General features: G+C 46.2%; 1 protein-coding gene across 3 annotated transcripts in view; it reads left to right on the plus strand.

Moving 5' to 3' along the window:
- The window catches only part of SH3PXD2A (SH3 and PX domains 2A), a 308,394-nt gene that overhangs the window by 187,875 nt on the left and 104,957 nt on the right, over positions 1-15,562 (plus strand). For all 3 annotated transcript variants that reach the window (XM_019555887.1, XM_019555886.1, XM_019555885.1), the window contains exon 6: positions 8,539-8,567. In XM_019555887.1, coding sequence (XP_019411432.1) covers positions 8,539-8,567 — 29 coding nt within the window. The remainder of the gene's footprint in view (positions 1-8,538; positions 8,568-15,562) is intronic.

Below are 15,562 nucleotides of genomic sequence, written 5' to 3' on the forward strand. Positions count from 1 at the left end.
TAATTTATTGGTTTAATAAATACCCAGTCATCAGTCTGGGTACAGGCTCTATAGGCATGCGCGCCTGTGTGCATGCTCAAAATATTGAAGGCCCCGAGTGAAGGCAACCACTGGAGTGGCAGCAGTCCAAGGAGCATTAGCATGATTAGTGGCTCTGACCTTGTCTTCCACATTCAGCTTTACTGATATTAATAATTTACAGTCATAAAGTGACACATCACCGGTTGCTGCAGGACAGAGGAGCCTTTGGCTGCCTCACGAGGGAGCTGGCGCAGAGGTTCTTGCAGAAGTGGGCCCTGGGTAAGGTAAATACATTTTTCTCTCCCGTGGAGAAGCTCACCACGTGAGGGGATAAACAGGGTAAAGCAGAAACAGATGGGGATGTGATTCTTAGGAAAGATCTTGTTTTTGTACTGCATCTTTCCTGGAAAGGGCCTGCTGTAAACACCCATGTTGTATTTCCCAATGCGGGGTGACCCCGGCAAAGGAGCATCTCCCGACTCAAACTGAACATCACCACAATGTCCCAGGCCCGCCTGGTCCTGCAGAGTGGCCTGGTGTGGCTCATGGGGCAGGGGTTCACGGCTGGAGTCCTAGCGCCGCACATCCTCCAGCCTCGGGAAACGTGGAGCACTTCACAGCAAAGCTCGCTCCTCTGCCAGCAGAGTAACTTGATCTCAATAAAATAAGAAAGCGGAGCAAGTGTCTGATTCCAGATGCCTTCGTGCTGAGTCAAGGTCCTTACCCAGAGCCCAGTCTCTGCCCTACTGCAGACGGACCCGTAAGAGTTGTTGGAGGGATGCACACCTGAACGCATGTCGAAGGGGCTGCAGTGGCTAATTGTCAAACCGTGTGGACCTGCCTCAGGCCAGATCTGAGATCTGCATGGGGTTAGTTTGCCCCGATGTTGTCCCTCATTCCTCGGTGCTTGTTCACAGGCAGAATTTGATCACAGCCATAAAGGCCAAGTTCCTACTGCAGCCAGCCTGTGCCATCTGTGTGCGGACGGCTCCCCTGTGTGTGCATATAGTGGAGGCACAAACCGTCTCTGATTTGCTCTTAGACTTTGCTGGGCACAACTTAAGTCAAGGGCAGAGGTAGCACTAAAGTACAGACCTCAAGATTTGTCCCACTGAGCGTAATCTGAGCACAGATGCGAGTCAGAAATCACTAGTAGCCATGCAGGGTGTGTGCAGTATATCTGTGCTACTTGGTCCCATGCCAGCACTTGAGTGGTGCTGCATAAACTACAGGGAGGCGCTGGAGAGACGAACTCACCTCTTCAGGGGTTCCTCCTTTCTCTTACGGAAATAATTACACAGTGTTGTCTTACCCTACTTAGCAGCAGAGAGATTTCAGGCCAACAAGAAATCCCTGTGTCTGAAGTCAAGTCATTGGATTTTTTCTTTCCCCTCAAGTCCTTTTTTTTCCTGCGGCAAGGAATTCTGGAGCCTGGGACTTCTCCGCACCATCACAATGGGGGCCTTTCTGAGACTATTGAAAAGCTTGACCTCTGTTCAGAAAGGGCGGATTCATGTTCAAGAGGGTCCACAATGCAACAATTTATATCAGGAAATGAATAAAATGCTTTTTTTAAAATATAAAGCCCTCATGTTTATTTGTCTTGGGGAGAGTGGGAAGGGATCAACTGTGCTTTTTATGATTTGCTAGGCCAGTGTGCTTGAGATGCAAAATAATGAAAGGAGAGGGAAAGTGTGCGTGTGTTTCTTTGCATTCCTGCTTGCTAAGGGACAGGGTTAGAACCACTTTAAATGCACGTGATAAGCTATATGTTGCTCAGAGCCGAGAACAAGTCTTCTTCAAGGCTGTATGAGATGCTATTGAGAAAGCAGTTGTAAGAAAGGCAGCAATCTTTGTGAATCCAGTCTGCAAACCATATCAGCCTTTAGGAGGGGGAAGTTACTTTATTCATTAATAGGCTAAGCTGTTTCTGTCCGTCTGCCAAATTATGGGACGTGGTTGATAGTCAGAGGAGTTTGTTTGCAGTGACATCCATGCTAGCGCCATTGATTCCTCACAGCACCAAATGCTCACAGGAACTGAGGAGCCTGGGAACATAGACGCCTACGGTGTATTTAGACAAGAGTTGGCAAAAGCCAACCAATGCGAGCTGATTTTAATTTATGTATTTATGTATCAAAATGCTCTGGAGGATGCAGATTAACTTCCTCCGCTCGGCGCCTGCTGGTGTTTCACCTCCTTTGGAAATCAGGATGACAAACACTGGTAGATGGACAGAAAGATTATTTACTCTTCCCGTGGCTTCTGTCTCTCCTGATGAAATGCTTGGTCTGAAGCTTCCTCTGGCATTACGGTTCAGCGCGTTGTGACAGCTATTTTCTACACCCCGCGCCTTACGGCTGCTACTTCCTTTGGCAGTGGAAGGACATCGCTGTCTGCAATCTGTGCTAAATGAACAGAGGCCATTTCTTTCGGAAAGACATTGTGCTGAAAGACTGGCATTTGTCCGTTAATGAAGAAACCCCATAAAATTCTTCCTGATGTGGGTCTGTTACGGGCCCCTTCATGGCAGGGGCGAGAAGTGTACAGGACAGGGATGAAGTCTTCATTGACTCCACGTATACCCCTGCAAAGTGGTGAGGCCACATGAATGCCTGGACTACCAGGAGATCTGCTTGCCATTCACTGCAGACCTCCGCAAGGGTAGCACAAATACGGTGACTGCCACTCCAGGCTCACACTTGGCATATAGCTGTGAAGGACCACTGCACTCTGAACTACCCTAAACACCCTTTACTTGGAGGGGATGCCGGTTTGCATGGTCTCCCAACTCCTCCACAAGACAGCTGCAAAAATCTTAATTGCACAGCTTCTGTTTAGCAGTCGGGAGAAAGCTTCCAAGGCCAGCTCCCAATCAAATCTAATGAAACGCATGGCTGCAAAAATATGCAAGTTCCATTATTTACCCTTTCAGCTTCTCCACAGCGCGGTGGTTGTTCCAGCTTTTATGGAAGACGTTCAAGAAAAATCCTGTCTTCGTTACGTCCCCTCCCAGTCATGACACGACTTGTCTGTATTTCCTTTTATTGCGTGTAATTGAATGTGACATGAATGACAGTTTCCAAAGAGAGGCGCTCTGCCAGGCATCCCCACGAGATTGTTCATGTGTCCTGTAGATTGCAAGTGGCAGAGAAGTCCAACGGGGTAATGTAGGACATTTGTACATGGCATAGAGCTCCCGGATTGAGTAGGAGTAGAACTGAGTGGGCCAAAATTCATCTTTTTCTTTGAAGGCCTGGAATTGCCCAAAGCCAAACACTGTTTTGCCTACCAGCGAGATTTTCCTATCACTTCAGTTGATGTGAATTAGGAGTGACCACATCACATCAGCAGAGATGTACCAGTGTAAAATGAGCGGGTGTAGAGAATCAGCCCCCATTTCCTATTTCCTCTAAGGGAAGCAGAGCATGTTGTGCACATGGCAAGAGGTTCTCAGACTTACTGCGCACTCTGGTGTCATTGCAGTGATAGGAGTACTCGCCGTCTGCTAGGCTGTGGTTCAGGATCAGCTAGGGGCGTTGCTGAGCAAGCAGGCTTTAGGTAGAAGCGGTGCAGAACATGATGGGAACAAGACTGGAGACGTGCTGTTTCCCTTCCTGGGCAGAGTGGATCTGGGTTAAGAAAGGCAGGACTCTGCTAAATCCTGCTCTCAGTTTTACCCGTTGGCCTTGAGGGGGGAGAGCTGGTAACAGAATATGGACCGTGGTGTTTGCACTCGTACAGAAACAAGCAATTTTAAAAATCACAATGGGAAAGGATGCGAAGCAAAGCAGAAAACTGTCTTCCCTGGGCATCTACAGAAATGGCATTGAGCTTTCCCTTGGCAGTTGTGTTTAGATGTAGAGCCCAGGTTTTATTTTATTTAAGAGCTCATAATGTGCTAGGTATCACACGTGATGCAGGAGAAGATGGAGTTGGTTCCCTGAAGAATTTTCAAGTGAAGTCCTTGTTGAATAAAGCATTTCCTTTACAGCCCTTGGCATACTCCGGCACTTCAGACTCAGACCAGCTCCCTCTGAAGTGATGGAGGTGTGCGTTGTCAGGACTGTTGCTCTTTTGCATTGTCATTTAGTCTAGCAGGAAAGAAGGAACCGGTGACAAACATTTTAAAAATAGAGCTAGAGCGTAGTGGGGTCTCCATCTCCAGCTGCTGATCAACAGCAAGGACAGGCACATCTCAGTGGAGGGAGAGAAAAGAAAGGAATGCGTGCAACTTAATTAAAACAATTGCTTTCCATGCCCCCTTTGCCATTGCAAAGCTTTGTATTTCAGCAGTGGCAGTCTCCCTCATAGTGAAGAGTAGTGCTGAAGAGTACTTTGGTTTTCAAAGTGTCATTAAGGAGATTCGGATTTTGTTTCAGGTTCTTGTGTGTTTGAACCACTTGTGCTCAGGGGATTCGATTCAAAGGGATTCATTTTGCCCTGTTCTTGTGGGTGGAATCCATCCCTGTGCAAAGGACCAGCACAAAACACATGCACTACGTGACGCTGGAGGACCTAAGAAGAATTTCAGAGTCACTCAGATCCTCCCCCGAGATGGTTTGACTCCAGGACCCATTTATCTGAACCACCAAAATTTGGGTCATTCAAACAAGACATCTGGTAGCTGTCATGGGAAATATCTCCCAGTATGCGATTATTACGTTGTTCCTTCTGAGAGGCTGATGCTGTGATCAAGGCACTGGGGCAGGGCCCAGAAGATCTAGGCTCTGTCCCTAGCTCTTCCTGTGAGACCGTAGATGTGCCACTTGTATTGTCCCCTCTGTCCCCCCCCTGCAGAACGGGGTATGAAAGCTTCCTTCCCCCTCCACTGTCTCTCTCGCCTATTTGCAGTCTAAGTTCCTTAGATCGGGGACTGTCTTTTACTAAGGGTTTGTAGCCAACTAGCTACAGCTTGACTTCCTAGAATTACTGTAATACAGATTATGGTTATTAATAACAACAGTAATAGTAGCACAGAAGACATGGAGGATGCTTTACAGATGCATGAAAAATAGCAGGTCCCTACCACTGGCAGCTTGCACTTTAAAAGACACTGACTCTGCAAATACATATTAATGCTGGAATCTGTGCACACATTAACTCAATTAGACTATTTCATATGACTCAAGTGAATCAAATGTGCAAGGATTCACACGGTTGAGGCTTAAATTAGACCTCACACTGTAAGGTATGACAACGTACAGAGTGTGGAGGGAAGGGGTAGGTGGGGATCAGGATAAAGAGGATGTCTACTGGGAGAAAAGTAAGTTTGAGGAGGTGACGAAGGTTTTGGAGTGAGTAGAAGCAGGATGGAGCACAAGACAGAGTAGACCCCAAGCCGGGGGGAGAAAAGTCAGAAGCTTTGTCCTTGTCGAGTCTCCATCCCTGGAGGTGTTTAAGACCTGTCTGGACAAAGCAGTGGCTGGGATGATGTAGTTGGGGCTGGTCTTGCTGTGAGCAGGGCGTTGAACTAGATGTGATCTCCTGAAGTCCCTTTCAGCCCTAATTTTTTGTGATTCTGTGAACCAGAGATGTGGGTGTACTGGGCCTCCGTATGATCCCACACTAGTCAGATCATGACTGTTTAGGTGGCATCAATGGTGTATGTGAGAGGAGCAGGAGAACCACAGTGGAAGGGGTAGTACTGGGTGGGGAAGAGCCAGCAAGAGTCTTATAATGACATTTTTCAGTCTTCTCCAGCCTGATTCCTCAGTAAATCCACAGGAGCTTTGTGCATTGCTTCAGCCTGGTGTACAGTCCAGTGGCACTGTTAGACAACTCAGTGTTATAGGCTCAGTTGTGCATTGAGATCAAGGAGAGTGGAAGGTGCCGTACATCTCATGGGACCAGTTATGGGTCTAGTTTGCCCTGCATGCTTACCATGAAGTGAGCATGGACACATTTGGTCAGTCCGGGATGCCCTAAGCCCCTGTCCTGTGCAGTCAGATTCCCTGGGTTTGAACTCAAGCCACATCAAAAGAAAACAACAATCACTGCAGTTCTAAAACAATAATCATCATTCCTTCAATGAGCTATGTAATTAATAGCGTCAGAGTGATGTCATAGCTGTGATGGTCCAGGAGTTACACCAGAGGCAAAGACCTGAAAAAGGTCTTGCAAGAAAAACCTTGTCTAACTTTATCCCAACTGTGCAATTAGTCTTCTAAAAGATGTCACCTAAAGAAATCCTTGCCTCCGGTGTAAATAGGGAATGCGGAGGGAGAATCTTACTCTTTTCTACCTTTAGGTAACTTTAAACACTTGAATGAATCAGCCTGGAGAAGAAGAGAACAAGGTGTTAATTGGCAGTGTCTTGGAATGATCTGCAAATTGGACTGAAAGACGGGGAAAGTTTGGAGTGGAGATTTTGAAATCTAAGAATTTCCCTCTTTGTGAGCATTGTGCTGCTCTGGGGGTAGGTCCAGCTGGAAAAGCAACAAGAAGGATGCTGAGCAGACAGTTTGCTCTTGGCAAGGGGTCAGAGCTCAGCCAGAAGATGAGACTACACAGGAATGAGTACCTGGGAGTTTGCAGGATGGGATGCAAGGACCATCACCTTCTGATTACTGTGGCTGCCTACAGCAGCCTATTTTCACTGCACTTAGCCCAGAGTAGCCTCCCTCAAATTTGTTCTGGCTCCCTACATAGCACTGCTAGAGGCGTAGCAGTGAGGAGCATCTAACAGGGAAAACCTTACTCCAAGGACTGTTCAAGTGCTTTATGTTAAATAGGCATTGGAGTGAAGACTGGAACTCCACACCTCTTCCATCACAAATTAGGCCTCTGTTTCCTGGTAGCTAGCACATCCACCTGGGAGATGTGGGTGCTCATTGTATCAAGCAGAAACTGAGGTGGCCGTTACTCATGAGAACTAAATCTTGAGTTTTCAGATGGCAGAAGTGACTTCAAAAACATGTGGGAAAGAGAATTCATTTCCAGATACATTTCTAGTTTTAGGGGGCATGTGAACATTTTTGATCATCCCCTAAATGTTCTGAGATTTGCTTAAAAACATAAAAAATGAGGGCTGGAAGGGACCTCAGGAGGTCACACCTAGTCCAACCCCCTTCTCAAAGCAGGATCAGCCCCAACTACATCATCCCAGACAAGAGTTTGTGTAGCCAGGTTTTAAACACGTCCAAACATGGCACACTGGTGGCTCATACACCGCTTATTGTCCACCGTCTCCCCCAGCCTTTTTTGCAGGACTGCTGCTTAGCCACTCGGCCCCCAGCCTGCACTGGTGCATGGGCTCATTCCCTCCTAAGTGCAGGACTTTGTACGTGTTCTTATCGATATTGCAGTTTTCCTGAGTTGCATGATAAGGTTTGGGATAACTGGGTTTCCAGTGGAGTTTTTTTGGTTCCAGTCAACAGCCCAGTGCAGGAACAAGTAAGCTGCCTCATCCCCAGAGAGCTCACAAATGAATATGCCTCCATCTTGCTGTGGGATCTACGCAGGGAGATTGGCTTCTGACAGCATAAGCCACTTTCAGGATCTGAGTCTACAGCCGGGATTTGAGGAGAAGCCTGGAGGGATGAGAGGAAGGAGCTACCGGGGGAAATACTTTTTTATGCTTGTTCTAATTATTCTCACCCCGTGGTTCTCAGCCTTTTCACACTCGAGGCACCCTTTGTTAGACTCAAGGCACAGCCTGGAAAATGCCAGCTCTTTGCTTTCACTCTATAGTAAAAAACAGTGAAAAATCCTGAGATCAGAATATTTTTGATGCTGCAGATTCCTGCGTGAAATGTCTGGGTATATCTCGCAAATTGTGCACTGGCATTTGCACCCCAAATGGTGCTGGTACGGTAATAGGATCTGATGGCACCACAGCACCTGTTGAGAATCACTGCTCTAAACCATTTTCCACACCTCCTTTCAGCTGTGATTTCTCTTTCACATCTTCTGCCAGGAGCAGAAGGCAGCAAGATCCTTTTAACTTGTGAAACCACAATAAAAGCAGGAAAGTTGCCGTCTTCCTCCTGCAAACAAGAACTAAGTTTTCCGCTTTAGAAAAGACAAGTGTTTGACAGAGATAACCAGAAGGACTGTGGGTTATGCAGATGTCAATTAGCATTTGAAAGGAAGGGCTCGGAGCAGTGTAAAAAAGATGACTGTAGCTGCTGCAGGGTGCAGTTGAGATGCTTTTGCCTCTGTAGAGGAAAGGAAGCGGTTAAGTCAGTTTAAGTGACTTAAAGACTTCGATTTCAAGAGCCAAAAATGACACCCTGCTCCCCTACTCGACGGGATGTGGATGGTTTGCTCTGTCTATCCGATCACATGGTCCACTGGCCCCTAGTGCTGCAGAAGCACCAGCTGCGACTGCTCCTGCTGCTGATCAGGGTCCTTCCCAGCCTGTGTGTCAATGCCTTGCAGCCTCAGCCTCCACTTGAAAGGAGGGAGCACCCAGGCTGAGCCCTTGAGTTTATGGGTGGGGATCTGGGACACACCCTGCTGCTCCCCCAGGCTGCAAACCTTAACCATGTCTATCTGTTGTTGTCTGTTTTTCAGGGAATATGGATCCTCCAAAAGGAAATCAGGTAAGAGACCAGCCTTCCTGAATACTGCATAGCTACTAGATGGAGGGGGGCAAAGAGAGAAAGGGGGGAAAGAAAAACACCTTTCTCTTTATCTCTTGTTGCATGAAATTATGTGGGATTTAACTTTTCTTGCTGCTCAAGTCTATAGGCAATAGAGGCATCAAATGGTTTTTGTAGCTGCAGAAAGGGGAGAAAAAAAGTCTGTCGAGCTGTAATTTCAACCAAAAATGTCTAACCCCCTTCTGCCTGTGTGAAGGCAGTGTCTGCTCCAGTCGAAGAGGAAAGCTGCCGTAAATGAACTCCTCTCTCGATCTGTCTCTACCTGAGCACGTCACTAAAGAACTCCCCCCGTTTCTCTGTGGGGGTGTAAGGATACAGCTTTTGTGTAGCTGGAGCCTTATTTTTGTAGCCCAACAGCTCCTGTTCTCCAAGGGGGGGAGATCTTGTAAATACCTCTTATTGTGGAGTGGCTTTTAATTTTTTTGGGTGGTGGGGAGGTGCCAGGATCTGGGGTGCAGGCAGCTCCGAGGCAGTGGCTGGGGGTGGTGTTGTTCACTACCTTTTTGGATTCTGTTGCTTTGTGTAATCCCAGTTTGAACATGTAAATCCAGACTTTTTTTTTTCCCTCCCTTTTTTCTCTCCTTTCGCCCTTTCTATCCAGCTCCAGTGACTTATGGACAAAATTAAAATGACTTACAGTTTTATGTGCAGCTGAAAGACTGAGACACCCTAAATCAGATCAGTTAGGCCTGACTTTTTGGGGTTTTTTCCCCTCCCCCAAAGGTGCTGACCACTTCCAAATTTTGATTTTGATTTTTGGGTGCTCTGAACACCTAAGAATCAAATCCAAGGTATCTCCCAAACTGTACCCCAAATCAGTTGTGACTTGTGAATACTCCTGGTCTCTGTATTTGTAAAATGTGTGGTGGGTGGGGAGCCAGGATGCTCCCTCTGGGAGGAGAGAAGGTTAATGTGACATCCTTGTGGGAGAGAGGGAAGGGGAGAGAAATTGCTTGGATTGATTGGTCTGTTAATTATGACTGCTTTTATGTTGCAATCCGGTAATAAGCTAAGTGGTATACTAATGGGTTGCTGTTATCTGACCCCACTCCTGTGGATATGCTAGAAGGGCCCTGCAAAACCATCTGATTTCTGTCTGCAGGTCAAGGGTGGTGCCATGCTTTAGACTGAGTAACTGCTGAGCTGCTCTAGGTGATTATGGTAGGGCAGATGTAAGATGAGATACAGCTCTGCTATCCTACGTCTTTTCTCCTGTAACCGTTTTCATCATCCTCTCTCTGTACAAAAATTGTGTGTGGATTACGGAAATCCTGCCACTCTCTAAAAGGGCGGCTTATACTCAACATCTAGATGTGCTTCTTAGTAGGCATGCTGTTCCTAGTATTTCAACACATGACTTGACTTCACAACACTAGGAACTAGATTGGTAAATGGTATCCTCTTCATACAGGAGGATACTCAAGACATGGAGCAGTCTGGGCGAAAGCTGGTATGTGAAGTAGGGAGTGCTGTCTTGTAGTGTGAGGTCTGGACAACTGGGTGATATCTCTCAAGATGGCACACAGCTATAAAGTTTCTTTCAGACTGCAATAAAATAATATGCAGACATGTAGAGTGAAGATCTAAAGCCCTCCAGGGCATATTTTTCCTCCCACTAAAGGTTAAACCTGCAAACTGCTTGTTGATGAGGCATTTATGTATGGAAATGGCTATCCAGCCTACCCTTCTGATGGTCATAATGCATTCCCCCTCTCCCCACAGTCTGTTTAAACAAAAACATTTTCCTCCTGCTAATATTTGTGCTAATGCTCGAAACGATATACTTCAATGTTTGAGTTGCAAAGCTTGCAAGAGGATGATTTGGCTTATGTGATGTGTTTCCACTTGGTTTTGTTTTTATAGTGGGGGGGAGATGCTTCTTCTGGGCTTTGTGCAAAAGCCATGCTTTTCTGCATTGTGATGAGATGATTTTTTTTTTTCCACCCCCCCACCCCCGTAGTTGTGAAGCAAATACAGGCCCTTTCTTGGGTGAGTCTGTGTCCTATATTATTGCTGCAGACCCCCACGGAGCCTGCCCTCCAAGGGACAGGTGCTGTGCTGCCTCTAATTTCACAGGTGTCTGTCGTATTGGCCTTGTCTGCAAAACGCACATTAAGCTAAAGTAAATGCACACATTTGTGGGCTAAAGAGAAATTGAAATGTGGGTGATTGGACACTGGAAAATGGCCAGGTCCGAACTGCTCAATTAAATGGATTTCTATGAGCAGTGAATTTGTATTAGCGAGTTGGTGCAGTTCTGGGCTCTGATATCAGTGCTTGGAGTCTAGAAACAGGGGCTCTGACCTGCACTACAAGTCGCTGGGCTAAATTGACCCTGGCATCATTTTTTTTTAAGCAATACTTGAGCTAGGGAGGAGTTTGGTCACTGTGCCTCAGTTTACCAGCCGTCTGCAGATGAGACTGACATTGTCCCTTACAGGACTAGATTGGACTGTGGCCTGGGCTTCTGCCTGCAGGTATCAAATATCTGGGCTCAAACCCGCAGGAGTCCTGACCAGGAGAAACAGGATATTTCCTAATGTCACAGGATATGCTAATGGTAGCAGTGGCATTGGACTCTTAGATTACAGAATGCATTCAAAGGCTATGGGTTCAAATCCCATGAGAGTTGAGCTCTTAACAGTTACTTCCTCTGTGATTCTATAGATAAAGCCTGGGCTAGGGTGACTTAGTTGGGGCTGGTCCTGCTTTGAGGGGGGGGGGGGGTGGACCTGATGATCTTATGAGGTATCTTCCAGCCCTAATGTCTATGAAATCTATTAATTCAGTGCATCTTTTAAGACTCAGCTAGACAAAGCCTGGCCTGGGACGAGATCACTGGGGACAGTCCTGCTTTGAGCAGGGGGTTGGACCTGATGTGACCTCCTGAGGTCCCTTCCAGCCCAAATTGTCTATGATTCTGAAACGTCTGAGTAGGTAGCTTAAAAAAACATCTTCCTCTGTGCTTTTTAGAAAGCTACGCCCCTCCATAAAACAAGGGAACAAATATCTGTGGCCCAGCAACTAAAGCTAGTTTGTAAGCAAGTCTTGAGCCTCAAGTCCGAGATGTGCTGGAAGAAAGCTTGGCCCCATAAATGCTGTGAAGGCGCTGCTGGAATTCGGCACCTGTTATACGTGTCACACAAATGCAACAAATGGCGGACACAACAGGAATATGATGAATGTCTGTGGAGACCGCTGCCTGCTTTTATTTGTCAAACGCTTGCTATTCCGAGCCCAAAATAATCTAGAGTTGGGTTTCCCCCTCGCCCTCCCTTAGAAAAGCAATGGGGGGACTGAACAGAGTCACAGAGCTTAATGAATGGTTTGGTTTTTTTTCTCCAACACCTGAAAGACTTCACACATCAGCTGCAAATGTCTCCTTGTGATACTGTGAATTGGGTACAGCTGTTTGCACTAGTGGCCTGATTGGGTTTTTTAATGCTACCTTCTGCAATGCATTTGGCTCTCTGATCTCTGCTGCACTGCAGGAAGGCCCAGGCATGGGCTGGGGTCTCATTGTGCTACACTCCTGCCCCAGGCTGAATCGAAGCATAACTATTCCAGTCTCCCAGTCACTGGAGTCGATGGAGCCCTGCTGAAGCGAGTACGAATTGGCCTGGGCAGAGATTTGCTTGCATAATTTGGGCCAGTGTTACTAGCATTTATTACTTGGGATTTCTTGACTCTTTAAGACTTCATCTGATATGCTACAAGATTTGCTTCTCATCTGTCTGGCTTATTGGTTGAGAGGAGGTGAACTGTCGGGGCTGGATGGAAGTTGCTATATTCTGGGCCCATCAGTCAGTTGTAAGGAGGCCCGACACATCCCGTATGTTAATAATGCACGATCTCCGTTGGCTTTCTTTGCTGGGCCCCCGGGGATGAGAAGGAAGGAAGGAAGGAGTTATTCTCCATACCCAGATTAGGTTGAGCCAATTAACCAAATACATGTGGAAAGCCTCTAACCATATTTATTGCCATTTCTTTCCGAGCATCCATTCTCCTGCCCTCTCCGTCTTTGAGAGAGGTCCAAGTCTGCCAGTGGTTATTTGCCAGCAACATTACAGACTGCAAATTAGGTTAATCCATTTTCCAAATCTTGCAAATTCCCATCTGTACATGGTGGGGGGGGAACTAATTAACCCTGAAGACATTTGCTAATCCTGCTGGAGTGTAAAGCAGGTTTAGTGCTGACCTATTCCCTCTGTCAAGTCCCGCAGGAGGTGCTGTTCTGCTGGGTGTTCGGCTAAGAGAAGCATAACGCTGAAGTGCAGGGATCCTTCCCATCTCCAGCCCCAAGTTTCTCTATTTTCCTGCCTGCCTTATGCCAGAAACTGTTGTCAGATCCTGCCCATGCCACATGACAGAAGCATCTGAGTCATGGCATCCTTGAAAGTTAGGTGCAACAAAGAAACTGGCACAGGCACCAGAGCTGCTTTTCTTTTTCTTTCGCCCCCCCCCATGGTGATGACTTTTTTTTTTTTTTTGGCATTTAAGTGTTGGGGAGAGAGAGTGGAAGAAAAGCTGGGTCTTTCAAAGAATGACCTTGGTGTTGGAGGCTCCAGGAAGTCGAGCCATTGCTCTAAGGGGCACAACAGGCTGAGACATGCAGCTCATGGTTTTGCTTTTAAATTGTTTTTCCTATTGGGACCTTTTCTGTCATGTTTTTTATGTAGCAGGGTGCCACGTGGGGCTAGGGGAAATGAAACAAAGGAACACTTCCAGCTTCTCCTTGATGAATTGCTGTCTTAGTTGTCTTGGGATTTGTTTTTAAAGGCATATTTGGCAGCTGGTTTATTTTAATAATTTTTGTCTTGTGTGTGATGTAATGGATATTTGAATATGGGAGAGCTTTATCAGTTTTGTCTTTGAGTTCACATTAATATAATGATAGCGTTGAGTCTCTAGACTGTTTCGTGGGGTGCATGTATGCATTAAGCATATATAAAACTTAGGTTGAAAATCTGGCTAACTAAACTAAAAGAGCCAGTACATAAAATGGGGAGGAAGGAAGGAATGCTCAATAAAAATTCTCATTTAAATCATGAATTCCTTTCAAATGGATCTGAAATTCCAACTTAACGGTGATCTCTTGTCTCCCTGCGGCAGACAGATGGAGGGCAATCACTTTGAGAGCTTTGCTGCAGTTGCTGAGGCTGGATATATCTAACTGAGAAGCTAATGAAATTGGTGTAATAACACCATCTACTTAAACTGCTGAGCTCTTTGCAGAATGACAGACCTGGATCTGTGGGTGGAGCTGAAATCAATCTATCATGCCTCTCTTCTGCGATGACATCTCTGATATATGATGACGTTTATCATCGGGAGTTCTCTCTTGGCTTGTACTCTGAATGGCATAAGTGATCTACAGGCTTAACGTAATGAAATGGCTTAACAGCCACTTGCTTGGGTATCTGAATGAATGATGCACTGATTGCACTGTGATTTAAGACTTCTCTAGTACATTCATTTAAGAGAAGAAACCATTTGAAGATACCTTCTTGCTGGTTGGAGCAAGAGGTATAAGAGACCACAGAGGATTAGAAAAGTAACTTCTTGCGACGTATGCCTCTACTTTCTCTTTTGCATTGTAGAAAGCAAAGGCAGTTTATTGTCTTAAATTCTGCTTGACCCCCTCCCTTTGGAATAGGGGCACATGCTCCCCTCCCAAGTAGAAGTTTCTGACTATACGGGTCAAGATCTTGAAATGCTGTTGCCTCTGCAAAATCTCCCAGAAGTATCAGATAACCAAGGGGAGGATCCAACGAGTTAAAGACACAAAAACACTGAAATGAAACTGCACTGAAACTTTATGGCTTTATTTTTATTGCGTGCTCAAGAGGTACCACAAGCCCAGAGGGGCGGGGGGCCCAATCACAGGTTGACTCCATGTATAAACGTGATGGGTCTTTGGAGGAAATAAAAAGCAGACTTGTAATCAGAACAATATCCCATTTGTCTCTTTCTAAAGAAAAGTGTCTGAAGACGTGTTACAAAAGCTGAAGAAACCCTGTTAGTGAAGTATAGCTTCTCACTCGTCATCTGGATGTGATGCACTTACTTATCTGTGAGTGCATCTACAGCAAAATTCCTTAGCTGAACTCCAACATCTGCCTTTTGAATCGCATGCATTTTTTTTTCATTTGTAAATCAACTACAGGATTGGGGGACCCGAGGAACAAAAGCACTTCTTAGCTTTAAAGATGCAAGTTGTAGCTCAAGGCATGCTCTGCTGCTGGCTGCTTGTCGCTAAAGCTTGTCTCCCCTGGGTGGGGAGTGGCTCAGGCTAAGGAGGCAGATCCAAGAGTTGGAATTTCCAAGTAGTCCAGAACGTGAATGAATGTGTTGCAAAAGACTGTGCCCAGAGATGTGGCAGCATCCCTGGGACCTCCTCAAACCGCATGGCTTTGGCTCAACATCCTCCTCTTTCAGAGACTTCTGCAGTGCTGTGTGAGTTGTTGCGGGTGGAAGCACGTGCTGCTTTTTGCCTTGATGAATCATTAATGCACACTGAGTAATTGTTTTCAGGAGAATACAGTGTGGAAATGGAGATGGCGCCTTGAACATCATCGCGTGCCATTTGGCCCCTGTTGGAGGGGGTGGACGGGCTGCATAAGGCTTCCAAGAAAGATTTCCTAACTTTCCCAATGTGCATCTGACTTGTAACCAGATAATTTATCTTGATCCATGTTGGGAAGAAAGCCGTATCAGAAGATTACTCCATGCAGCAATTCACTGGCGAAAGAACACAATGCATCGGGCTCTGCCAAAATATTTCTGGTTCTCGAGTGTTTGCTTTTTTTCTCTCTTAAAAACAAGTAAGATGGGGGACAGGAGGAATCGATGAGAGGAGGAGTTGGAAGTATGCACATCCAGCAGAGCCATAGCAACCAAGACTTAAAGAAACAGCACGGCAGAAACTACAAGGG

The sequence above is a fragment of the Crocodylus porosus genome, unplaced genomic scaffold, assembly GCF_001723895.1.
Source record: "Crocodylus porosus isolate Cpor-Errol unplaced genomic scaffold, CroPor_comp1, whole genome shotgun sequence".
Classification (NCBI taxonomy): Eukaryota; Metazoa; Chordata; order Crocodylia; family Crocodylidae; genus Crocodylus; species Crocodylus porosus.